At 42.9% G+C, this 25,638-nt stretch overlaps 1 protein-coding gene across 8 annotated transcripts in view; it reads left to right on the forward strand.

The window, feature by feature from the left end:
• The window catches only part of SLC4A10 (solute carrier family 4 member 10), a 168,657-nt gene that overhangs the window by 119,551 nt on the left and 23,468 nt on the right, over positions 1-25,638 (forward strand). For 3 of the 8 annotated variants that reach the window (XM_081198843.1, XM_081198846.1, XM_081198845.1), the window contains 9 exons: positions 283-374; positions 2,865-2,963; positions 9,656-9,813; positions 10,740-10,827; positions 11,150-11,296; positions 12,996-13,096; positions 13,949-14,123; positions 14,323-14,456; positions 14,899-15,144. In XM_081198843.1, the coding sequence (XP_081054969.1) occupies positions 283-374; positions 2,865-2,963; positions 9,656-9,813; positions 10,740-10,827; positions 11,150-11,296; positions 12,996-13,096; positions 13,949-14,123; positions 14,323-14,456; positions 14,899-15,144 (1,240 nt within the window). The remainder of the gene's footprint in view (positions 1-282; positions 375-2,864; positions 2,964-9,655; positions 9,814-10,739; positions 10,828-11,149; positions 11,297-12,995; positions 13,097-13,948; positions 14,124-14,322; positions 14,457-14,898; positions 15,145-25,638) is intronic. The other 5 variants (XM_081198847.1, XM_081198850.1, XM_081198849.1 and 2 more) reach the window with 3 other exon arrangements.

Raw genomic sequence — 25,638 nt, forward strand, 5'->3', positions numbered from 1 at the left:
CAGTGGCCAGCTAGATGCCCTGATAACAATGCACAGCTGGATTATTTCAGTTGGTCCACATTGTTTTGAAAACGTTTGGGGTAGTGGGTGAAATATGTATTGCTCTGCTCCTACAAGCAATTTGGGTTGGGAACATGGTATGGGAAAAAGGCATTCGGATTTTGACTCCCTGTTTCACATGCCTAGAATATGAAGCGTACGTGATACCCTTAAACACCTCTTTCATTTTTATTATAATAATACAGATAATTGTTAGTATTCTGTAATAACAATTTTTTCCAGCAGGTCAGCTTGTTTCCCCACAGTCTGCACCAGCCAGCATTGAAACAAAAAATGACGTGAGCAGAGAAAACAGCAGCGTTGATTTCAGCAAGGTAAGAACTTTTACCGTCTTGAATCTTTGGATGGTAAGGATGTAGTTTAGGTGTGTTCAATAAAGCATGTCTCATTTCAGTGTTATGAGTTGTTGCCGGTCATTGTTTCATACCACACATAATTTACTTAGAATAAAAGGGGGGGGATGTTTAATAATTTAAAGTAAACTATTTTTCCCCCTTGAAAATGTTGGGTCATTTCATTCCATACCACTGTGAAGACATCATGAAACTTTAGAAGAGACTGATTAGTGTCTGAGTTTGGAGATTTTTCAAGGGCCCGTGAGAAATCAGCAACAAGGGAATGCTCTCAGGCCAGTCGCATCTCTGACAATGGAACAGGGGGAAAGAGCAATGCTTGTCTCTTGCTCCAAGAGAGAGACTCAGAACATCTTTCTGCAGCATTGTCCAGATGCATGCATTCGCCCTTCCCATGAATACCTGCAACCCCAGAAGTAAGCCCTACATTTCCAAGAGCTAAAGATCCAACTAGTCTTGTGGCAGTGGAATCCTGGGGGCTCTTTGGTCAAGGTTCTTGCACTAGACTTCCACTTTCTTCTCATTGGCTGCCCTGTTGTTATTGAGTGGCCTGTAGCTCTGGTAGAACATATAGCTTTCCAGATAGAAGGTCTCACGTTCAACCTTGGGCATCTCTATGGAGAGCTGGGGAAGACCTCTGTCTCAAATCCTGTACAGCCATTGCAAGTCAGCATAGACAATGACAATCTAGGTGGCCTAATGGCCTGATGGTATAAGGCAGATTTCTGTGTTCCTTACCTTCAAAAGTGGCTTCTGCCACTTCTTTCTTGGAATGAAGCCCACTCCTTAGTGTGTCTAGGACTAGCTAGCCAATGAAAGAAAGTGGAATCCATCACAATGGGATTCTTTGTTTAGAAACTCCAGTCTGCAGGTCTAAAAAGGTCCACCAGGTCTTGCCATTTGGTTCACCCACCTGCCCCACACCCTGTTGCCAAATGTGGGGCAGGTAAAAGACACCACTGGGTGAAAAGGAATGTGCAGGTGCCATCAGTCGGCAGCCCCTGCAGATCTCAGCATGTTACCTCTCAGCTGATCTTTGGGGCTTGCATAGGGCTACACATGGACTTCTGTGCACACCATCATGTAAAAGTGGGTCACCTGACATCACTGTGACATTGGGTGATTGGCAAGGGATTGTCCACCAAGTGGCGGGAGAGGTAAGGATCTGGCCCACCAGCTGGATCCAGTTCCTGGTTTAGAGAGCCACATTTCCTGGCTGCCCCCAGGACTCCATGATTCATTATTTCAATGCTGAAATTTATATGAACATTTGTACTGCCCTACAATCATAGCCAGGGACATGGGTGGCGCTGTGGGTTAAACCACACAGCCTAGGACTTGGCGATCAGAAGGTCGGCGGTTCAAATCTCCGTGACAGGGTGAGCTCCCATTGCTCGGTCCCTGCTCCTGCCCACCTAGCAGTTCAAAAGCACGTCAAAGTCAAGTAGATAAATTGGTACAGCTCCGGCGGGAAGGTAAACGGCGTTTCCATGTGCTTCTCTGGTTCACCAGAAGCAGCTTAGTCATGCTGGCCACATGACCCGGAAGCTGTACGCTGGCTCCCTCAGCCAATAAAGCAAGATGAGCGCCGCAACCCCAGAGTTGGTCACGACTGGACCTAATGGTCAGGGGTCCCTTTACCTTTACAATCATAGCCATGCCCCCCCCCCCGAGTTTTTAGTCTTGGCTAAACCCAAATTCAGATGTTGCATTTTCAGAGGCAAGAGTGGCTGTTGAAGCCAGTCCCATGTTGTTAAATTGTGTGTGATGGCGAGGAATCCTCTGTAGTTTTAGTCCTAATCTGTTACTACTTATGCTGGGGCAATCACTTTGCCTTTGGTACACAGCTCTGAAGTAAAATGGATTCTGGATTACATTTGGTTTTTTTCTGGTAGATCTGTGCAACAGGCTACAATCTTGATTTCTTAGCCTGCTTGCCTACAAGCCAGGTGATTGCAAAATCACACCCAGGTTTTAGACCGCAAGCTAAATCCTAGCTCCTGCGCCATGCTATGATATTTTGTTGCTTACCGTAATGAATGCATCATAGCATTGGCTGTTGAAAGAGCACCAGGGGGAAAAAGTGGAGACCTAGTGCTTGCCTGATTGAGAACCCTTGCCATGTCTTTTTGGAGTGGACAGTTTTCACTACAAAGGTGCCCTGAAAGCACATTTGCATGAGATATAGGTTTGACAGCTACAGCCGCACTGGTTGGCCTCAGTTGACCATAGCTTGGGGTGAACGCAGACTGGTAGCAGGATATTTTTTTCCAACCATGATTCTCTTCTAAGGGAATTGATGCGAGCAGTGCTTTGAATCCGTTGTTGAATGTGACATCCAGTCAGTGTAACCGAGCCAGAAACTAGTTATGTGCTTGCTCCATCTGGTGCCAGACAGAATATGAGAAGCAGCTTTTTGTACCAGCTGAAGTCTGTTAATTGTGCGTGCAGGGACTAGGAGACCAACAAAAAGGGCATAACAGTAGTCTATTTGGGATGAAACAAAGACATGAAAAAGGACACCTGCATCAGGAAGAGAGAGAGAGAGAGGTGAGGACCTACTCTGGCTATCTTTCTACGGTGATTGCGAGCAGAGTCTATTTCTAAATGTCCGTACTGGGTTCAAAACCATGCTATGTCAGTGCAGTTGGCAAAAGCACAGATTTTGTACACGACATTCACATTTTTTAAAAAAGCAAATATCCCACAACCTTCAACTGCTCTGAAGGCTGAGGATAAGCTCCCACATATATAGAACATTCAAATGCGGTTGTGGGATGGGGAGCAAAACAAATAAATAAATCCAGACAAACATATAAAAAATTCTGCAAGATTCCCAAAGAGAACCTCACTAAATATTACCTTCCAGTTCAAGCCTATACATGCCTGCTCAGAAGTACCATTGAGTACAGTGGGGCTTACTCACAGGTAAGGTTTGAGGTATGAGAGACCCTAATTAAAAGCAGATTTTAAAAAAAGGAAAGTCATAGACGCTCTGGAAGATATTTAGAGATATTTAGGCTCTGGGAAGCCTCCATCAAACATACTGGCCACTGGACAGACATACAAAAAGGATATTGCTTTCCTTTCTCCTCAAGAGTATTGACAAAACTCAGACTTTCAGCATGCAGGCATACCATAACTATGCATGTGGGGACTTACAAAACGTGGGACGTTGAGAGTGGCAAACAGCCCTTTATTTAAATTTCAAGTTTCATGAACATTCATTTCCCAAGCCAATATTGTGCAGTGAGAAGAATGTTGGATCCAGGCTCAAATCTCCATTCGGCCATGGAGGTTATGGGGTTAGTCACACTCTGACCCGCTTCAAATGTCACGCTAAGACGAGCCGTGGGTTAGCTCAAACATGTGAGCATTTATACTCCTAGAAAGGAGATTGCTCCCATGCTCCATCCCCCTGCTGCTGCGCTGCCAAGAGCTCAGCCATTGTTTGCCTTAGTGTGTCCAAGCCAGGGATCATGGTTTGACTCGCCTTTATGCAAACCATGGGCTGCAACCAAGCTTTGTTCTTGGGTTCACCTGAAGGTGACCGACACAGATGATGCGCTAAGCCAAATCATGACTTACCTCACTGCAGCAGCAGGGTTGTAGGAGAAGCAAAGTGACCACCATCACCTTTCTGGGAGCTTGTATTTGCAGCAAGCATCAGACAAGACATGGATAGTACTTGCTGCCTTGTGTCTTTCATTTAGCAGAGGATCTTAGCTGTCAAAGGTTGTCAAAGGTTTACCTGCTAGAAGCTCTTCCTCACTGCACCATCTTATTTCCCCAATTGCACTTCCACAAGCCTCCTATATATTTCACTTGAAGCCGTACTATAATATTAATGTCAGAGGCATTTTTTGTAAAAAGCAAACAATAAATGCAGTAGTAATAGCAGCAGCAATAATAATAATAATAATAATAATAATAATAATAATAATAATAATAATAATAATAATAATAATAATAATAATAATTCACTTGCTGGTCATAAAGCCTAATGGCCACTGCTGATTCATTATGCTTTATGGAAGCACCCTCCCCTCTGTAAATGAAATGTCACAAATACTTCATAACTTACCATAAGCCTCCATTGATGTTTGAGGAAACAATGTGGTAATCAGGGGTGGGTTCTCAAGGGATTGCTTCATTTGCTGGCCAATTATTTTTGCAATTGCCGGAGGTGCTGCAGATTCAATTCTTGTGTGCGTGCGCGCGCCATATTCTCCTTTATGGAAAGTTGTCAGCAGACATGGCAAAGGACATGAAAAATTGGCAGGAAAAATGTCCTTCCGGTCTGCATGCACCCACACTCTCTTTCCGCGCTGTCCTTCCTGCTTTCCCCCGTGGTGCACACCTCGGGCAGTAGCAGCTGACTACCTCCCCAGAAGCAGCTATGCACAAAAGCACAAAATAAAGAATGCATTTGTCTGCTTCTACATGCTTCCTTAAGGCCCTGTGTTTTTTGGACTGGTGAAATTTCGATCAGTGGAAATTGGGGAGCATGTGCGCATGCTGTGTGTGTCTATGAAGAAATGCATCGTATATACATGCACATAGTCAGGGGTGCCAGCTTGAATAAAATATTGGGGGGGGGGTGTCCCCAGGTATGCCCCTCTCCACATAATCAATTACATGACACAGCACAAACACGTCATTTAAATAGCAACGCCCATCAACTTTTGAGGGGGCCTCAAATATTTTATGGGGAGGGCAAAGGGCCCTCGCTCCCTAGGAGTTGGTTCCTATGAACACAATTCCTCCACAGAAAAGCAGTCCCACTGTATACGAGTCCTCAATTAGAGCCTTTCAATCAAAAGTCACTCGAAATCCCTTCCAAGCGTGTACATATGCTTTCCTCCATCTGTGGCAAACCCCTTTCTGAAAAGTAGTCACAATTTTAAGTGATCCTTGATAATTCCTTGGTACTGGATCGATATATAAACTTAAAATTATTTCCCCATAAGAGATTATATATATATAAGATGGCAAAAAACAACACAACAGTGAAAAGGGGCTTTGTTTGGCCTTATTTTTGGGGGTGGGGGAGATGTTCAAGTTTTGAGAGAGATTTCATGACACAGACAACTCCATTACGCTTAAATTCTGTCTATGTGCCAGAGCCATTTGCAAGAAAGCAACTTTGTAAACAGTATTGAAGACACTGCACACTGGCGCTGACAGATGGCAGTGAGATAGACATTAAAATGGTCACTTTAACAGTTTATATTGGATTTGGTCACTGTTTTTGTGTTTAGATTGGTAATGGGAAAGCAAATGGGGAAAAGTATTGCAATTTGAAATTCTCAAAATATGAAGCTGTGATATCAATTTGAACATGTTGTTTTGTGAATCACTGTATTTTCCTCTTCATAACATTTAGAAAGGTACTATAGGGAGAATGCAAATATAATATGCTTACAAACGCCAGACAGTTGCCACTGTGAAATCAATGAAAGAAACCAAGAGGGGAAAAATATTTAAAGCCTTTACATAATTTGACCAGTTTTGCTAACTAGGAACTAATCCTTCTAGCAACCAGGAATTTTAATGGCAATAGAGAATTGATGCACAGTTTGCCTACACTTTTAGCTTTTATTAAACCAATTTATTCTGGTTGAAAAGTCAAATTTGATTTCAATTCTGTTGTAATCAGAGTGAGAAGGAAAGGTAGGTATTCTAGAATACTGTATAAGCAAATGCAAAATTGTAATTTGCGAATCATATCATTAACACTTTGGCCAGAAATGGTGGAACTTACTGGAAGAATAAGAAATCAAGAGAATAAACTTTTTATAAAAGAATGGAAATGGTTTATTGAATATTTACAGTTAAATTTTAAACAGATAAAAACACTGGCAGGATTATTGTAATAGCCTGCAGCTGCATAAGTGTGTGTGTGTGTGTGTGTGTGTGTGTGTGTGTGTGTGTGTGATAAATAAATAAGTTAAGTAAATCTGGATATGCAGAAGATATTAAAAATAAATTTAAGGAACCACAGAAAGAGGGGAAAGGAAGTCAAATTTTAAAATGTCAAAATGATTGTAAAATCAGTGAAATGTATGTATCTGAAAAGTATAAATAAAATTTTAAAAACCAAACAAAACCCCCACTTTGCCCAGAAAGTATTGATATTTTTAATTACTAGTTTACAGGGCTATACCATGGCCAGAACATATGCCATATGCCATTAAGGCATAACTATGCAGGTGGCGCTGTGGTCTAAACCACAGAGCCTAGGGCTTGCTGATCAGAAGGTTGGCGGTTCGAATCCCCGGGTGAGCTCCCATTGCTCAGTCCCTGCTCCTGCCAACCTAGCAGTTCGAAAGCACATCAAAGTGCAAGTAGATAAATAGGTACTGGCCCAGCGGGAAGGAAGGTAAACGGCGTTTCCGTGCGCTGCTCTGGTTTGCTGGCCACATCACCCAGAAGCTGTATGCCGGCTCCCTCGGCCAGTAAAGCGAGATGAGTGCCGCAACCCCAGAGTCATCCGTGACTGGACCTAACGGTCAGGGGTCCCTTTACCTAACTGCCAACTATTATGCATAACTACCTATATTTTGCTGTTGGTATGGCTGCACGGAGGAGGAATTTAGGACATAACAGAGCCATTGCTGTAATATGGTACCTACCTTCCTTACATTTGTATTTGCCCAGAGCATCAGCACAGAAGTTCCTATCAATGGGGGTTCTTTCCTTCATTCACTTTTTTCTCAGTAGAAATATTAGATACCATTTTGGACCTACCTTTGGAGTGCCAGGGATTTGAATGCTGATAATAGTGAATTGCTGTGCAGTACGGCTGCTCTCCTCCCCACTCCCTCCCTATTTCCTAAAAAAAAAATGCTAATGCACCACTGTCAATCCCGGCATAGTTACAGAACCACTTCCCTAGTTACTGTTAAGGGATCAAGAGGTGTCCCTAAGCTCTTCCATTTCTCAGTCTGATTACCCTTCAGAAAGCGCTAATTAGGGAGCTCTGTTTACAGTTTACCTTCTTAGGTTGCATAGGTGGAAAATCCTCCTTCAGACTCGATTCTAAGCATGTTTTGTGGTGAGAGATAACCAAAGACTGCCAGTTGGCAGCTTCCCAACATTGCAAAGACTTGTGGCCAATATAATCCACTATGCTGGTGGCGCTCATTAAGAAATCTGAAGGCTGACAGACAAGGGAAATTATAGATGACACTCAAACATTCAGGGAAGGGAAATGCCACTGGCTGATTTCCATTGCCCATTGATTATTTCTATTAAATTTATACTGGCTAGTTTGTGGAAGATGTTAGGAGGAAGAAGATCCAGGAACATTAGCCATGTTTCCCTCCCTGCATATTTGCTCACATTCCCCTGCAACTTTCTCTGCCTTTTGGTGGGGAAACCTTCAGAAAAACCATTCAAGCCAAAGACAAGTTTTCTTTTAGTGAGTGTAATCTGGGCAAAAACTCACACCAATATACCTGGGGTGGAGAACCTGTGGCATTCCAGATGTAGCTGTACCCTAGTTCCCATCAGCCCTAGCTAGTGCACAGGGAGTTTTTATATTAAAAAAAACATGTACACCCCTCTTTGCCTAAAGGCCTCAGAGTGGCTTGTAACATAGAACAAGATTGTAGCCACACAATACAAATAAATGAATGAATCTTTATTTGCGTCAGCCATTGACCGTAGCAATAAAACAACAATACGATATACAAATAATAGAAATAAAAAGTCAATTATATAAAATGCATTTTAGGGTTTTTGAATTAATAGTCAGATAGTGGATTCTGATTGCCCCACCTAAAAACCTTGCAACCTTTGCTGTCACCTGCTCATCTTGAGCTGCCAAGAGAAAGGACACTGTGGCAGTGGTTGGGCGACCCGGAATGGATAATAAAAGAGGGGTGATAATCTCATTCCTCAAGTCTTTATAAGAGTGCAAGCCAGAAGGGCATGTGCCACCGATTCGGTACTGCCATCTTCACAGGGACATAAAACAACACTAAAGATTAAAAACAAATATTTGCTTACAACTCATAAGAAGTAACTGCAGCATCAAAGGATTCAGTTCCCCTCATCCAGAAACCTGCATCTACACCAGTTTCCTAAGAAAACAATGATGTGGCTAGGCACATCTCTGTGGGGAGGACATTCTGTGGACATGGCACCACCACTAAAAAGGCCCTGGCATGGGCCCCTGTGCTACTTGTGAGCTTCTAGGTGTTGTTGGATTGCAGGTTCCCCGCTCCTGAAATATGCCCCTGGAAAACCAAGGCTTGTCCCATTTTGCAGGATGTTTTACAGTGCATTTAACAGTTGATAGTGCATTGCATTGTAACTTTGGCATGTATTGCGTCAGCTCAAATCCCAAGCCCATTTACTTGTAAATTATTCTCATAAATTTCCATGGGACTTGCAGCCAATGACCACAATCCAGCATAGAATTAAACATATTAAATCAACAATCTTAACATGCCTAACTCTCTGCTGAACTATGCCCAGGACTTCCCTGATAACATTGCTCTTTGTGCTGTAGGATAGTGTACATTGCATATGCTCAGTTCAAAAGGACTACTAACCAACTTCCTGTTGCACCATTAGGCAAATGCTAAGACACGAGTTTGACATGAAAAAAAATCAGCTGATTAACCAAGTATTCAGTTCATTAACATTAAATGTAGTTAGGTGATTGCTGGGGCTTTGGAATGATGACAGCAGGTTTCTTGATGAGGTAACTTAATATTGAAAAGTCAAGTCCAGCATTTGCTATGCTTTAGCAACAAGAAATAACCACCAACTTTGTAAAGAAGGGGTGGAGGCCTTGCGTCCCTCCAGATGTTGAACTACAACTCGCAGCATCCCTTGCCATGCCATGCCATGCTGGAGGGTGCCAATGGAAGTTGAAGTTCAACAATATCTGGAGGTTTGCCCCTGGATTAAGCAAAAATTCTGCTTGGAATACAAAAAGGCGTCTGTTTCATAGGGCTAAAGACTTCCTTGATTAACTGATAATACTCTTTGAATCTGCAAAGTTTTCACTGATTGCTCACGGCAGTTAACATATTTGAGACTGCTAATAAATAAATGCTAATCAACAATTGCTAAGTCGTTCTGTGGTTGGTGACCAACGATGTCATAAACTTACTGTGTCAGTGAAGTGAAAGAAAACAAGTTTTTGCATTTATCTGTGGTCTCTTGTTACTTCCCACAAGTTTCCGCTCCCCTCTGTGTGATGTCTTCCTTTTTCTACACATGATCAGGTTGACCTGCATTTCATGAAAAAGATCCCTCCTGGAGCCGAAGCGTCAAACATTCTGGTTGGCGAGCTGGAATTCCTGGACCGTGCTGTAGTGGCTTTTGTTAGGTTGTCTCCCGCCATGCTGCTTTCGGGACTAGCAGAAGTTCCGATCCCAACGAGGTGATTTTATAAGCAGAGCTGAGAAAGAAAGGCACATTTCCCAGTTCACAAACAAAGGACCAGGGCCTAGATAGGCATTGCAAATGCCTATTTAAATCATTTTATATGTGACACATTTCCATATGTGCGCAGTAACAAAGTGGCGAGCTCTGTGGTTATGGCTACTGCTTGCCTGGATGGAGAGAGGGGCGTGACAGAGGACAGCCATCTAGAAACCTACACATGGCTGAAATGTAACCTGAAGCAGAAAGTTAGGAGCCCCACTTGTTGTTTCCTTCCCTTTTTTTTGCCTCCAACTCCATCCACCAGTGACATGTGATGTCTGGAAGGCTGCCCATGAGGGAATGCATTCCTTTCTTTGGAAAATATCCCCTAACCTCTGTGGTAGGAAATACATGAGCCTAAGGCCTTCTCCCAAACTTGCTGCCTTTGACTTCAGAACAGGCCTAATTGTCTTGCTAAAAACGCACTTGGATCAAGCCTTTGTTTTGTGCATCCGTTTTTTTTAAAATATCCTTCCATTTCAGGTCACTATTTTTTAAAATGCCACAATCCATTCTGTTAAGTTGTGGGTGAACATATCAGACGACACAGCGATTCTTCAAACAGCTCTTCTTTATTCAGATGCCAGAACAGAACTGAACTGAGGAGCTCAGTCAGCCTGCTTATATAGAGCTCCAGAACAACGTAACTGTTGCAACTTTCTAAAACTATCCAGTCACTGAATGTCACTTTCAATCCTTCATTTGCATAACTATCTACAGTATCCCCCTGCTGGCCCAGGGTGAGAACTTCAGTACATAACACATTCAGTCTAGCTAGAAACACTATAGGGGTTGTTTCTTTTTGCTTACTTTTAGTTTAAACTTGCTAGGGCTTCATAACTGGATGTCCTTTGAATATTTTTGCTTTCCATTTGTTTGTAGATTTTTATTTATTCTTCTGGGACCTCTAGGAAAAGGCCAACAGTTCCATGAGATTGGCAGGTCAATTGGAACCTTAATGACAGATGAGGTATTTATCTATTAACAGCAGTTAAAGCTTACTTAGAAACAAACTGTTTAAACCTAAAAGTAAACCTGTGTTGAGATGTTTTTTGTCTCCCAAGTATACCTAAAACACTTTGCTTGAATAGTAGGTAGCAGCTTTCACATTCTGCTTAAATCAAACTTCAACAATAAGCAAAGAGTTCACTATGCTATAGTGTATTTTTTGTACATAGAAACTTTCAGGGAAGTAAGTTGCATGCTTTATGTAAGCAGCTGTGTGAATGTGTGGGATTTTATATGCCCTCCTTATAAGAAAAGTCTCATGTATTTTCTTGTGTCTCTGACAGGTGTTTCATGATGTTGCCTACAAAGCTAAAGATCGTAATGATTTGGTTGCTGGGATTGATGAGTTTCTCGACCAGGTGACAGTTCTCCCTCCTGGAGAATGGGACCCAACAATTCGTATAGAGCCCCCCAAAAATGTTCCCTCTCAGGTTTGTGTACATTTCATGTTTTTGTTGTTGTTGTTGTTTTAATGTGAAGGGACTGTTATGTATTGAGTTGAATAGGATGCAAAATGCAGCAGTCTGATTGGTCCTAGAACAATAGGATCCAAAATGCAGCAGTCTTATTGGTCCTAGAACAATGCAACAGTATGATTGGTCCGCAGGGGCCACCCAATCCAGCTCCAGGTGGAAGTGAATCCACAACCTGATTGGCCTATAGGAGAATCCTGGAATTAGCCAATCACGTGCAGCCCATTGTGTAAATAATGTATATAAAGTAGATATTTTGGGGAAACATTTATTCCTCCTCACCACTATGAGCTGAATAAAGAGCATGAAATCCACTCTCAACTCCGAGTATATTTCAGGGACTAAAGCAATAAAACCATTCCATTTTTGAAACGAGAACTGAAAACAGTATATCTCCATTGTCGCTTCTGCACACACCGCCACTATCTTAACATTCTTGAAATATTCCTCAAGATATTCAAAGGAAAAACCCTATCCTGTGCAAACAGGTGATTAGGATTTTGGATTATATAGCTGATATAAAATCAACGAAGCACATTGTTAGCTCAGGGGCCACATTCTGTCATGGATAGATTTCCGGGGGCCATGCACCAATGTAGGGTAGTACCTATTGGAAAAAAAATGAGTGGAACAATGGCTGTGACTTAACTCTGTGCAGTAGGATACATTCCACCCATGCACAACTCACAGGCTTCTCTCTCCACACACACACTTTCTCTATCTCTCCTGTTCAGGCAAATGAGTTATCCCAGTTCAAGGACACATTTGAAGCAGTAAAGAACACTTGAGGTGGGCACAGAGTAGGCTTGGTAAAAGGTAGTTTCTGGGGAGAGTCCTGAGGTCTGATAAGAGAGACCTTGGAGCTCCATTCAGCGTTCGGACTAGAGGTTACCCACCTGTGTTTTACTAACCATTTCTGCTTTTACAGAACAGGGCATCCATTACCCTTTTTACCATACAGAGGCAAATGTTTTGAATCCACGCCCACCCCAGCACACATAGCACATATGCTTCCACCCCTTGTTTACAGAGCCCCGTCTTGTGGGGCGCGAACGAAACATTGAGCATAATGATATCACCTCAGGCATCTTCTTTAACCAAATGCTTCGGGAACAGACTTGGGAGAAAATGTGGGGTGGTGACAGCAATTGCATCTATGGTGGTAACATGTCATTGGGCCCTTAGTAGGCGAGTAGTTAAGGAATATTCTCTATCATGCTCAAGCTGTTCCCATACTTGGGCCTCATTGTGCTTTACCAACTCCCCAAACTGTGGTTCTCTCCTGAGCAGAGTAGGTGATAAGGTTTCAGAACTCATGGGAGGGAAGATTGCCATCTAGAATCCTCCTGCCAGTATTTCTAAGGAGCAGGCGCCAACACTAACTGGTGATTTCCATGTGGCAGGGCTCATGCTGAAGCCAGGAGGAATGTTCTTAATTGATTAGCAGGTTCAAGTTGCGTCTGTCAGATTGCTGCCGGCAGTTAGCACCTCTCTGTGATTTCCATCACTTGTGGAGGGAATAATTCAAAGGGAATACCAGGAGTGTCACAGTGTGCTAGTTGACCTTAAGTAGTTTCCTTTGCCAATCCATGATTTGAAAAATGTAAAAACATACATACACACATAAACACAAATCACCTCTCTTTCTCTCATGTAGGAGAAGCGTAAGATTCCAGGTGTGCCAAATGGAACTGCTGCTCATGGAGACATTGCACCAGTTGGAGGTCACTCAGGACCAGAACTGCAACGTACTGGAAGGTTAGTAATAATTCATTTTTTAAAAAAAACTACAACAACAAACCAAATATTGTAATATATTTGTGGGATTTTTTGTTTTTTAATAACATGGTTGGCTTAATTGTTTTTTTAAAAACGTTTTGAAGTTTATTTAAAGTTTTATAGTGTTTATGCCATATTTTCTTAACTAATAAGTGGGTTATAAGTATTTTTAATATTTTTTTATTTAAAAAATCCAAGGTCACTTTGCTTCTTAGCAGTTGAGCTTCTCCTGCTTGATCAGAACATCTGTGAAGAAAATTCACCAAGCCTCTTACCCCAAAGTGGTAAGACTACACCTTGAGGCCTTTAATAAAAGGCTGTATTTTTACACAATTAAAAGAATCCCTGTAGAACTACTTAAAGTGCAGTCAGTTTCCCACCTCAGTCAAACACTTTGCATGTATTTTTACTTATTTATTTCATTTATACCCCACCTTTTTCTTCAGGGAGCAATACATAGTTCTCCATACAACAACCCAGGGAGGTAGGTTAGATTGAGAGTGAGTGACTGGCATCAGGTCACTCAGTGACCTTCAAGACGAGTGGCGATTTGAACCCTGGTCTCCTGCATGCTAGTCAAACGCTCTAACCACTATACCACACTGGCTCTCCTGTATAATGTTTCAGGGCATTAAGATACTTTAGAGAGGCATCGTATGCTTCGTATTTGACTTTTAAAGGTGAATGCAAAGAACACATTTTCACATTAGATTCGATAACAGTGATGAGTGTTTTTCAGTTCAAAAATTCATGAGGAAGTTTGGGTTTAAAGACTTACTCTGCTTTTTCTTCTTCTTCTTCTCTCTCTCCCCCCCCCCCCCAATTCTGTAGGATTTTTGGGGGCTTGGTTTTAGATGTCAAGAGGAAAGCGCCATTCTTTCTGAGCGACTTCACTGACGCATTCAGCCTGCAGTGCTTAGCTTCGTTTCTCTTTCTCTACTGTGCTTGCATGTCTCCTGTTATCACGTTTGGTGGTTTACTGGGAGAAGCAACGGATGGCCGCATAGTATGTGTCATATTTTGATCTGAATCTTCCCTATTTATTTACGATTGGCACTTTCAAAGCATCCCATGACTGAATTTTGTGTGTGTGCGTGTGCTTGGAACGTTCTATCTGATAAAAACGGCAACTATTGCAATCCATCGCCTCGATGCTGAAATAATAGGTCTAACTTTTCCATTTCTCCCTTCCCGCCCACCTGCAGAGTGCAATAGAATCTTTGTTTGGTGCATCGATGACCGGCATAGCCTATTCGCTCTTTGGTGGACAGCCTCTGACCATACTAGGGAGTACGGGCCCAGTTTTGGTGTTTGAAAAGATACTGTTCAAATTTTGCAAGTAAGTGATCCGTTTTTCTCCATACTCTGTTGTGCTTGCCTTGTGAGGGGTTACTGAAGCTGAAGGACAACTCTAATTCTTAAAGAGTTAGGATGATGATGATGATGATTTATTAAATTTTTATACAAAAATGTCTCTGCAATCAGTTCCAGGTCAACTGAACTTTAAGGCAAGTTCGAGTAGTTTTTAAAGAGGGATAGTGAGCAGCAGAGCAGGTGTAAGTAGAAACTTGAATTTCCTAAACAGCAGAACCTCTCACAAGGCTTTTCTCTGCCTTAATAATGAAATATGCTTTAACTTATCAAGTTGATAAATGATCATAAACAGCCATTGTCTTTGCTGTGCTTTCCAGCAAAGGCATTTTGGGGATTAATGTTTTCCCCCCGAGACAGCAACAGGTCTTGGTCTGTGCATTTGCAATCCTGTCTCCATGTGCTTCCAGGGAATATGGGCTGTCGTACCTGTCTCTGAGAGCAAGCATTGGCTTGTGGACTGCAATTCTGTGTATCATCCTTGTTGCGACCGACGCCAGTTCGCTTGTGTGCTACATCACTCGGTTTACGGAAGAAGCTTTTGCGTCCCTTATCTGCATCATTTTCATTTACGAGGCCTTAGAGAAGCTCTTTCATCTCAGCGAGACATATCCAATCAACATGCATAACAGTTTGGAACAACTGACACATTACTCGTAAGTATGATTTCATCTGTTGTCCTGAAGGGATTTCCTTTGTTGCGGGGTGCTGTTCCCGTTGTGAGGAAGCCAAGGGGCTTCCCAATAGAAAGAGGGCATTCATGTTTACATAATTTTACTAGGGCTTGCATCCTTCTGTGAAGTTCTGACAGGAAGAACCCCACATTTTCCAAAAGAAAGCTTCATTTCAACAGCATGAGCACCATGGCAATGGCTCACACATGTTGGGTTTGAATAAATAATCTGAGCAGTTAGAATATTTGTTACTCCCTGCCTCTAGGCAGTAATAGGGTGGGATTCAATTAATGAGCCCTATCAGCAGAAGCCGTATGCTTCTTCTTGCACAATGGGGCTTCCCCCCCTCCATTATACCCCACCCCAAAATGTGCCTGGAAGGGTTGGGAGAACCTCTGGAATGGCATGGAAGGTGGAGGAGGAGGGTGGCATTGTTCCATCTGGGAAGCCAGAACACTTGGCCCTGACAGAATGATTGACTTAAACTCAACATGGAATTTCTCCCATAATATTTTTTTTAATTAATCCCGGCAAGCCAAAATTCCAATCCTATTTTCCAACACTGTTATCTAGAGGTGAGGCCCACATTGGCCATTGGTGATAGAGTGTAAGCTAGCCTTCATCAATTTGCTACCCTCCAGGGGTTTTTTGAACTAGAAGTCCCATCAGTCCCAGCTCACTTTCTCTGGGACTTAGGAAGGTCATTTTGAATCCCGAGTTTGTCTTTGGTGGCATTTGCTACTCCTCCGAGTTTGGTGTCATCTGCAAATTTGATGAGCATTCCCTCAATTCTTTCACCCAAGTCATTTATAAAGATGTTGAATAACAACTGGCCCAGGACAGAACCTTGTGGCACCCCCTGCATTCCTTTTTTTCCAGAATGACAAGGAACATTTAGTGAGCACTGTTTATGTTTGTTTGTTTGTTTGGTCAGTCAGCCAGGTTACAGATTCACCTACACTTACCTGACCCAGCTCACATTTTAGCAGCTTCTTCACAACCATAACATGAGGAACTTGATCAAAAGCCTTTAACTGCCACTGAAATCGTTGGAAGTCTCAAACAATTTGTCCATTGATTTCCATGTAACCTAAGTTCAACTAACTTAGTCTGGATCCAGTCCATAGCCAGGGTGGCCAGATTCAAAAGGTGGCGAGGAGTCCTGCATCTCTTAATACTTGCGTTGAAAAGCAAACACAAGTCATGCCTGCTGAAATTAAAAGTGCAGGACCCTTGCTCACTTTTGCATTGGACCACCCTGACCATAGTGCTAAAATGCTAAACCATAGCGCTAAATCTGTTTGCCCTGAGCTGCGTTGTAATTGACACTATGATGCCATTTTAGCTTCAGTGTGTAAAACTGCTAAGATAGATTGCTTTGAGTTCCCAGATCCTTTCTTGTCTCCCATTCCTGAGCAGTAGCAAGGTACGACAGTGAGATCTATAACAGGAGATACATGGGAGCAGTTTCACGTGCCAAAGATATCCAGGAATAATTGCGGCTGTCATATGAGGCAACTTTTATTATATTTAAAAAAAAATTGTCGCCTGAGAAGTGAAACTGACAAAAAACATGACTGCTCAGAGGGGTTGTGTTTTACCGTTCAGTTCACGAGGCTGCTGCTAGATGAAGCGAGCTGAGCTATCAAAAATAAGTTTTTGTGCATTATGTTATGTGAAAACCTAAGTATTCTCATGGGCAATGTCAAGATTCAGTCTGCCTGAGGCACATGATGCATCTCCTCAGCAATAGAGACAGCAGCCAGAGAAGCATTTTCAGGCTAGAAAGCCCCTCCAGATATGGTTTTTAATATGGCTGTGTTCAACTCACATGAACTCTTGGCTTAGGGAGAGTCAAATACGGAAATAGCAACAGAAAGACAAGGCCACTACCCTGTCCTGCCGCCACCCGCTCCCTGAATGAATAACAAGCCCAACAAACTGCCTGCATAAGAAGTTCTGAACAACTACCTGCAAATTATTGAAGACAAAGCATAGACTGAGAAGTTGCAGTGTCTTAACATCTACATGTAGATTGGGGTACATGTCTTCCAAATGTTGCGGACTAAAACTCCCATCATCCCTGATCGTTGGCCATTCTGGCTGGGGCTGATGGGAGTTTTAGTCTGAAATACCTAGTGAGCGGCCTCTTAAATAGATTATTAGATGAGAGATCACAATGACCTGAGAGCTAAATTTATTGTTGATGCTATCAGCCTTAGCATCTGTTTGCTTGAATGTGGCTATCTCTTTATACAAGACTGTTAAACATTCAGAGTTATAATGATGGGGGGGGGATGACAAACACAAAGCCCTATATACACACTTCTACTTCCTAAATTGATTTTGGCTAAGCACACTAGGGTCTCAGTACCACTGAACACAGTGAGATGTACTTCGAAGTCAACATGTGTAGGATTGCCCAATAGACCTCACAGTTTCCCAGATATTATAATTAAGTTTCTTTGCAGCTATTCTTATTTATCATCCCTTCTTTTCCTTTGGGTTCATTAGCTTTTCAGCCAGGCATAGAGTTAATATAAACACCCAAATGAGAAATTCAGTCAATTCTCTCCATTATCAGGGCCCTAAGACTTGTCTACTGTGCTCTCTCTTTCTCTTTTTCTTTCTCATACTGGTACTCACGCCATTCTATTCCATGACACTGATTGTCCTATGAAGCCCTAACATTTTTAATAATCTCTGTTGATCGTTCCCCTATACTTTTGCTTCAAGACTTTGTGTGCTGCTGCTTTGTTCATCAGGCTTTTAGAATATTTGGCAATGGGGGGCCCTTTTAGAAGCCAATTCTACATTAGGGATCACTGTATTACTATATATGATATTCCTTCTGAGTTTTGTATGTAAGCATGACCCCTGTTCTTCAATGCCACCCTGATAAAAAATAAAACTGCCCTTTCTCCTCATTGACTTACATGAAACAGACAATCTGCAACAGTGATCTGAAGAGCCCCTTCACGTTGTCATAACCCCTCCAGATATTCCTTTAGGTCAGAGCTCTCCTAAAGCAGGACTGTCACATTAGCTAATTAATGTCAGAACTTCATCACGCCCCCCTAGGGGGCAAATGCCTTTCAGATACTTTCCCCATATGTTGTAACACCACCTGACAACTTGCAGTTATAATTGCCTTAGATTATGTAACTTCTTCCTGTGTTGGGCTTGTGCACAAAATGGAGCAAATCTCTCTGGTCCCTGCTCCCCTTTTGCAGGCTATTTAGTAGGGCACAAGTACCCCAGAGGCTCTAGGCAAGGAGCTACCAGTGCCTTTGCACAATCTCACGATGATTTGGAAATCTGGGAAAGTGTGAAGTAAGGTAATGCCCTCCTCACGGTGTGACTGGATCCTGCCAGCTATCCGTAGGGGAAGTTTTGGAGCAGTAGCTGGCCATCTGATTCCATCCTAGTGTGCCCTTTATGGCCTTTATGTGCTCTGTATCTACTCAAAGTGGACCACACAGAAGAGCTTGATCATTACATTGTTGTTGTTGTTGTTTAGTTGTGTCCGACTCTTCGTGACCCCATAGACCAGAGCACGCCAGGCACTCCTGTCTTCCACTGCCTCCTGCAGTTTGGTGAAACTCATGCTGGTAGCTTCGAGAACACTGTCCAACCATCTCGTCCTCTGTCGTCCCCTTCTTGTGCCCTCCATCTTTTCCAACATCAGGGAGTCTTCTTTTCTCATGAGGTGGCCAAAGTACTGGAGCCTCAGCTTCAGGATCTGTCCTTCCAGTGAGCACTCAGGGCTGATTTCCTTCAGAATGGATAGGTTTGATCTTCTTGCAGTCCATGGGACTCTCAAGTGTCTCCTCCAGCACCATAATTCAAAAGCATCACTTCTTCGGAGATCAGCCTTCTTGATGGTCCAGCTCTCACTTCCATACATTACTAGATCATTACATTACCTGAAGATAAATTGTGGTTAATATGCAAAGCCAATTAATGTCCTCTTTGGAAACTTTGCCCCAAAAGTTGAATAGAATTTGAAATGGTGACATTCTGGGCTTCTGATTAGGGGAGGAAACATTTGAATGGATTGCAAGATTCTTTTCTGTTCTGTTCCCCAATATCTCTTGTTCTTGCGTTAGGAAAAAATGAATGTGTACTTTTTGTCCCTCCAGTTATCCAAGGACGTGTGGGGAATAAGAACAAACATATGCCCACAATAATGCTTATTTCTGCTTAGTGTGCCTGGTTGTCATTGGAATCATAGAAAAGGTTAATGGTGAACTATAAATAAGAAGGCAGATGTGATGTGAAGGCTCTCAGCATGTTATTTAGCCATGCTGTGAACTGGCCTTCAAAACAGAAGTTTCAGACAAGGATACCAGCAAATCAAACGCTGGTTCAGGCCCATCAGTCTTGCCCCTCCTCAGTTGCTTAGGCTTCCAGATGGGAAGAGCCAACAACCTGTCCCACCTGAAAGCAGCAAAGTGTCCTCTTCTTTTCAGATACCTGGATGCAGAGTGCTTTGCTAATTTTTGGAGATAAGGGAATGAGTGGGCAGGGAAAGGCAAGGGAGACAAGCTGAAACTCATGTTTGGTTTGTTTATATGCACATCTGCCAGTTTATCTGTGACCGTATTGGGAGTATTTAGGTTGGGGCAGTCAAATATTGGCTTAATAATAATAATAATAATAATAATAATAATAATAATTTATTTATACCCCACCCTCCCCGGCCAGAGCCAGGCTCAGGATAGCTAATACCAATAAAATTGCAATAAAATATAATGGGGGGGGGACAAACAAAACAAAAAACAAAAACCAGTTTATTAAAATATGGGTTAAAATACAATTTAAAATGCAGCCTCATTTTAATAGTAGCCCAGAAATCAAAACCATAAGGGGAGGGAAACATAAGGGTCAGACTGAGTCCAAACCAAAGGCCAGGCGGAACAGCTCTGTCTTGCAGGCCCTATGGAAAGATGTCAAATCCCGCAGGGCCCTGGTCTCTTGTGACAGAGCATTCCACCAAGTCGGGGCAGTACTGAAAAGGCCCTGGCCCTAGTTGAGACCAATCTAACCACCTTCCAGCTCGGGACCTCCAAAGTGTTGTTATTTGTGGACCTTAAGGTCCTCTGTGGGGCATACCAGGAGAGGCGGTCCCGTAGATACGAGGGTCCTAGGCCTCATAGGGCTTTAAAGGTCAAGACCAGCACGTTAAACATGACCCAGTGCAGCTGGAAAAGCACTGGATGAATGTGATCCCACGGTAAGGACCCCATAAGGAGCCTTGCCGCAGCATTCTGCACCCGCTGGAGTTTCTGGGACAACTACAAGGGCAGCCCTGCGTAGAGCGAGTTACAGGAGTCAAGCCTGGAGGTGACCGTCGCATGGATCACTGTGGCCAGATCAGGGCGAGAAAGATAAGGGACCAACTGCTTGATATGGCGGAGATGGAAAAATGCCACCTTTGCTGTGGCTGCAACCTGCGCCTCCATGGAAATCAATACTTTTTTAAAAAAATGCATGAAGTGTCATTCACTCAGAAATGAATTCCTGGGTGGTATGCGAAGAAATTTAACCTTAGAGAAACCCATAATAAAATAAGAGGACTAAAACCAATTGGTTTGAAAATATCTAAAATGCTTGGCAAATAAAAATGTTTCAATCTTGTACTAAAAAGAACACACTCTGGTACCCCTCCCTCAGGAAGGCATTTCACAATAGGTGTTCTACCACAAAGAATGTCTCTCCCTTATTTCTCGCCACACACGATGTATTTCTTAAGAGCCAACATGGAAAAGTTCAGTCTTTGCATCTAGGCAAGCTCTTGGAGTAGTAGAAGAACATACTGGGGTTTAGTGTCACAGTTCTTGTGCTGTGCTTTCAATGGGGAATATTGTTTTTAAGTGGCGCAATAGCAGTGCCAGCTAGATGCAACTAGTCTACATAAACATTTACTCTGCTTGACAACTAATTTTTTTTTTAAAAAAAAGCCTTTTGGCCTACCTCAGTGTGATGATTTTTTTCCTTCCTGTCTCGTCCTTGTCTGTTAAATAGGTTCTTGTGGCAACCCCCTTTTTGCCTCCCCAATTCTTTGCTTCATTTGTTACTGTGACACAGTGGTGTAGCGTGGGGGGTGCAGGGGGGCCGGCCGCACCGGGCGCAACATCTGGGGGTTAGGGTTAGGGGGCGCAAATCCACGGGTTAGGGGGCGCAAATCCACGGGCTAGGGGGCGCAAATTACTTGCCTTGCCCCGGGTGCTGACAACCCACGCTACGCCACTGCTGTGACATAGTTCACACATCACATTAAACCATAGTTGAAATCAACTTTGGTTTCATGAGAACATGCAGTTTCCTGGTGCACGCTGCTGAAATGGTAGGCGCTTTCCTGCTGCAGTCCCAGGAAACAAACCATGGTCTTATTTGCCATGTCATCTGAACCTGGATTCATGGTTTGTTTCTCTCCTAAAAAAACGTAAGTGGAAAACAAGGTTTGTTCTTGCATGGCCTCTGTGGCTTTTGAGGGGCCTGTGTTTGGGTGACCCAACAAACCAGACCATGGCTTGTTGCCTGCAATGAGGCAACAGCAGAAGTGGGAGAGGAGCAAAACACCCAGAATTTCGTCAGTGTGCAGCAGCATGCTGCTTGTTCACATTAAAGCATAGCTTATTCTAACTATGGTTTATTGTAACTATGGTTTAACGTGGTGTTCAGTCCAGGCTATTAGTTTGGAGGAGACACTGAAACCCCATTAATAGGGTTAATAGCATAGCTGGAAACATACTAGGCTAAAATATTTAGTTTCCTTATAGGCCTTGAACCATGGGATATATTTCCTTGCCGAAACTGCATCTTCTGTCATTTGAGGTATAAATGCTGATGAGATCTAAAGCAGCAAATGAAAGTTAAATGTGCTGGCTCTTTACTCCATGGAAAGCGGGATTGTGAAATCATTTTAAATGCTGCCAGCTTTTTTGTGGTGAAAGTAAATGGTCTCTGCTCAATATTTCAAGTCCAGGTATTAGTTCACGACCTGCCCACTTTAAAAATAAACAAACACGCCCCCCCCCGCCTAACCTTTTTTTGTACTTTGTGAATGGTGAATCTGTGTTTTCTAACAACAACAAAGAAGAATTCTTTACCAGAAGCCTCTCAATTATTAACAGATTATGCTGAATAATTTTAAGCACTTCTGGCATAGTGATATGCATATTACAATCTGTCCATGACATGTATTTAAGAACTGGGAGCATAACATCCCACTCTCAGAGGTATTTAAGGTGCCAAGTTCATGTCATTCTGACATGTGTTCAGCCTGAATGACGTCAGTGGATTCAGTCAGCCAAACAATGCTGCTGCTGTTGCTCATCCAATATTTCAACCAGGTTTTTGTGGCAGCTAGGACCATTGAATTGAATGGAAAGTATGCTGTGTTCAGTGGATAGTGCCCACTGGTGCTCTCACCTGCCTTTCTTGAAAATTCCAAGCTTGGCATTGACCTCTTAGCCTTGCATTCATTGTACATTCATGTACAACCTAAGTTCAAACTTCTCTCTACATTTTCCATTACCCTTATATCACACTGATTGGATGTTGTCCAAGGTCAGCCCAGTGGCCTTTCTGGGGCCAATCAGGACATACGCACCGAGTAAGCTTGTGGCAAGTTGGGTTTTGACATGCCACACGGAAATTACCCAGAAATCTGTGCACCGTCGTACTGTTGCCTAGCAATGTCTTTGACGCTCCGTTATTAAGAGTACACCACAGTCCTCCTTAGTTTGGCCTATGGACCAATTGCAGTCATATGCAAATACCCTAAGCGTAGGGTCCACACAAGCCCCTTCATGAATTCATTGGATGTACGAGGGGCTAGCAAGAGGACACTAGCTGTCTGTGTCTCCTCTGTCAATCAGGATTCAGCATTGATGAGGAAAGCAGCTGCAATGCACATATAGCTCCTCTTCCCAGGTGGGAACCCTTGCCAGTCAGCGTTCTGCAAAGGTAGAGAAGCCCTGCATGCCCACAGTTGTATGAATACCAAACACACAGCCCCTGGGTAGCGTGGCCAGCCATACACATCCGTCTGGAAGGAGCATGGGCAGAAGCCATATTCCACATTCTTTGTGTGTGTGTGTGTACATGTGTACACGTGTGTGTGTGTGTGTGTGTGTGTGTGTGTGTGAGAGAGAGAGAGAGAGAACACCCAATTAACAGTTATGAGAAATGCAACAGTGGTTAATTAGAAAAATGAGATGTATCCTACCCTCAGACTTAACCTGAAAGATCTCCACATACAGCTTGAGCTTGTGTGTGGATGTGTGTCTTTGTGTGCCTATGGGTTTGTAATACTATGGCTCTTATGTCTTGTGACACTGTAACTCTCCAACAGGTACCGTATTTTTCGCCCTATAGGACGCACCGGCCCATAGGATGCACCTAGTATTTTGGAGGGGAAATAAAGGGGGGGGAATTATTTCCCCCCCCAGGTTTGCGCAGCCATCCCCAAGCTAGAAGAGGGAGACAGAGTGCTCCATCTCCCTCTTCTGTCTTCAGGGACAGCCTCTCTAGCCTCCGTGGGGCAGCGGCTTGCCCCGCTGTCCCCCGAGCTTGTGGGGCTGGTGATGGGGAGAAGCAAGCTTGCTCCCCCCCCCCCAGCCTCCAGATCAGGTCCGGGAATAGCGGGGTGGCGGCGCTGTGTCTCCCCACTGTCCCCCAAGCTTGTGGGCTGCAGGCTGCTGCCCGCAAGCCTTCTGAGCCCGCAGGACCTCCCGCCGGGCTCGCAAGACTTGCGGATAGCTTCCTGAAGCCTGGAGAGGGAGAGGGGTCGGTGCGCACCGACCCCTCTCGCTCTCCAGGCTTCAGCGAAAGCCTGCATTCGCCCCATAGGATGCACACACATTTCCCCTCCATTTTTGGAGGGGGAAAAAGTGTGTCCTATAGGGCAAAAAATACGGTACTTCAGCTCCCTCCTTGTTTTTTGATCTATTACAAAATAATAGGCTCCCTCCTCAGATCCTTGAAAAATAACAAACCTCCTACAGTTACTTTTTAGGCTTTAATTTAAATTGGTGTTTGGAACATTTGGACACCCACACAGAGCCTTTTCTGCCATTCCTACGTTTAGATAACAGTTCAAAAGCTTTCGAAGCCACTGTGGAGCAGGAAAATAATAAAATAATTGTATTGCTGTGCAACATGGCCTAAAGAAGTGGGATTTTTTAAAAAATAAAGCTGAGCTGAATATCTTCCTCCATGGGACCAATTCTTCCTCAAGAAAAGGGTGGGAGATATACAGAAAGGTTTGAGGAGAATTGATCATTCCATTGGGAATTGGGGGTAGCCATATTTCTGTTCCCCAAAGTGCATCCCTGGGAATGATATTACGCTATTGCATTGTTTCCACTGGGGCATCCCATTGTATATGTTTCGTATGATCTTTTTAAATGGTAAGTGTATTTATGTGTATGGTTATAAATGTGTTGCATGTGGCTTGGAGACCTTAGAGTAACAAGTGATTAACAAGTAGAATAAATAATAATGATAATAAAAGTAATGCTATTATTACCAGTCCTTTTTTTCGGGGGGGGGGGCGCAGGGGTATTCATACCCCTAAACATTTTGTGAATCTAAGTTTGGCCTCATTGAGGGGCAGTATTTCAATATGAGTAGGAAAATGAGAGTACTCCTAAACATATTTTTTTTAGGAAAAAAGCACTGATTATTACTGTTACGGTTCTTCTTATTTGAAATGTTAATTACTTGCTACCCAAAGGCCTCCAAGCAACATAATAATAATAATAATAATAATAATAATAATAATAATAATGATGATGATGATGAAAGGGAAACCACTAGGTTGCTCAGGCAATTCTACCTCCACATCAAGTGGCAACAAAACTTTTTTTTTAAAGGATTTAACAAAACCTGAGCCACCTTTTATGGAATGGTAAGCCACCCTCCACCCCAAATTATAGCAAAAGGGTCAACTCTCACCAAAGAATATTACAATATTCAGTGGGTATTTTTGAAGTGTAGTTTAGTTTTTAATATTTACTATACTATGTTCCTTATACATAGAATGGCATGGCTGCCTCTGGTGGAGGAATTAGAATACTGCTGAGCGGCGGCAATTGTCAGATATTGTTGTAGGCGGAACATTTGGTTTTTCTGTCCTTGGCGAAAGATTTTTTTATTGGGCTCACCCTGCTTGTACAGTTTCCATATTTCCCATTTATAGATCCAATTTCTGTGGTATTCATTTTTCTTTTAAGCCCCATACTTTCCTTTTAGCATTTGCCACATGTCCCTCAGATGTTGATAATGCACACTTTTTATCTACAGTTAAAAGGATCAGAGATTATTATTCTGGGAAAGAGCCTTTCCTGACTAACACCTGGCTACTGCCAGTCAGAGAAGAGGCTACTAGAGAGACAAAATAGACTGGACTAGAGAGCAAGTCTTGATGCCCATGCCCCAAAAGTGCATTTGGGATTTACTGTGTTT

The sequence above is a fragment of the Podarcis bocagei genome (genome assembly GCF_964188305.1).
Source record: "Podarcis bocagei genome assembly, chromosome: 1".
In the NCBI taxonomy this organism is placed as follows: domain Eukaryota; kingdom Metazoa; phylum Chordata; class Lepidosauria; order Squamata; family Lacertidae; genus Podarcis; species Podarcis bocagei.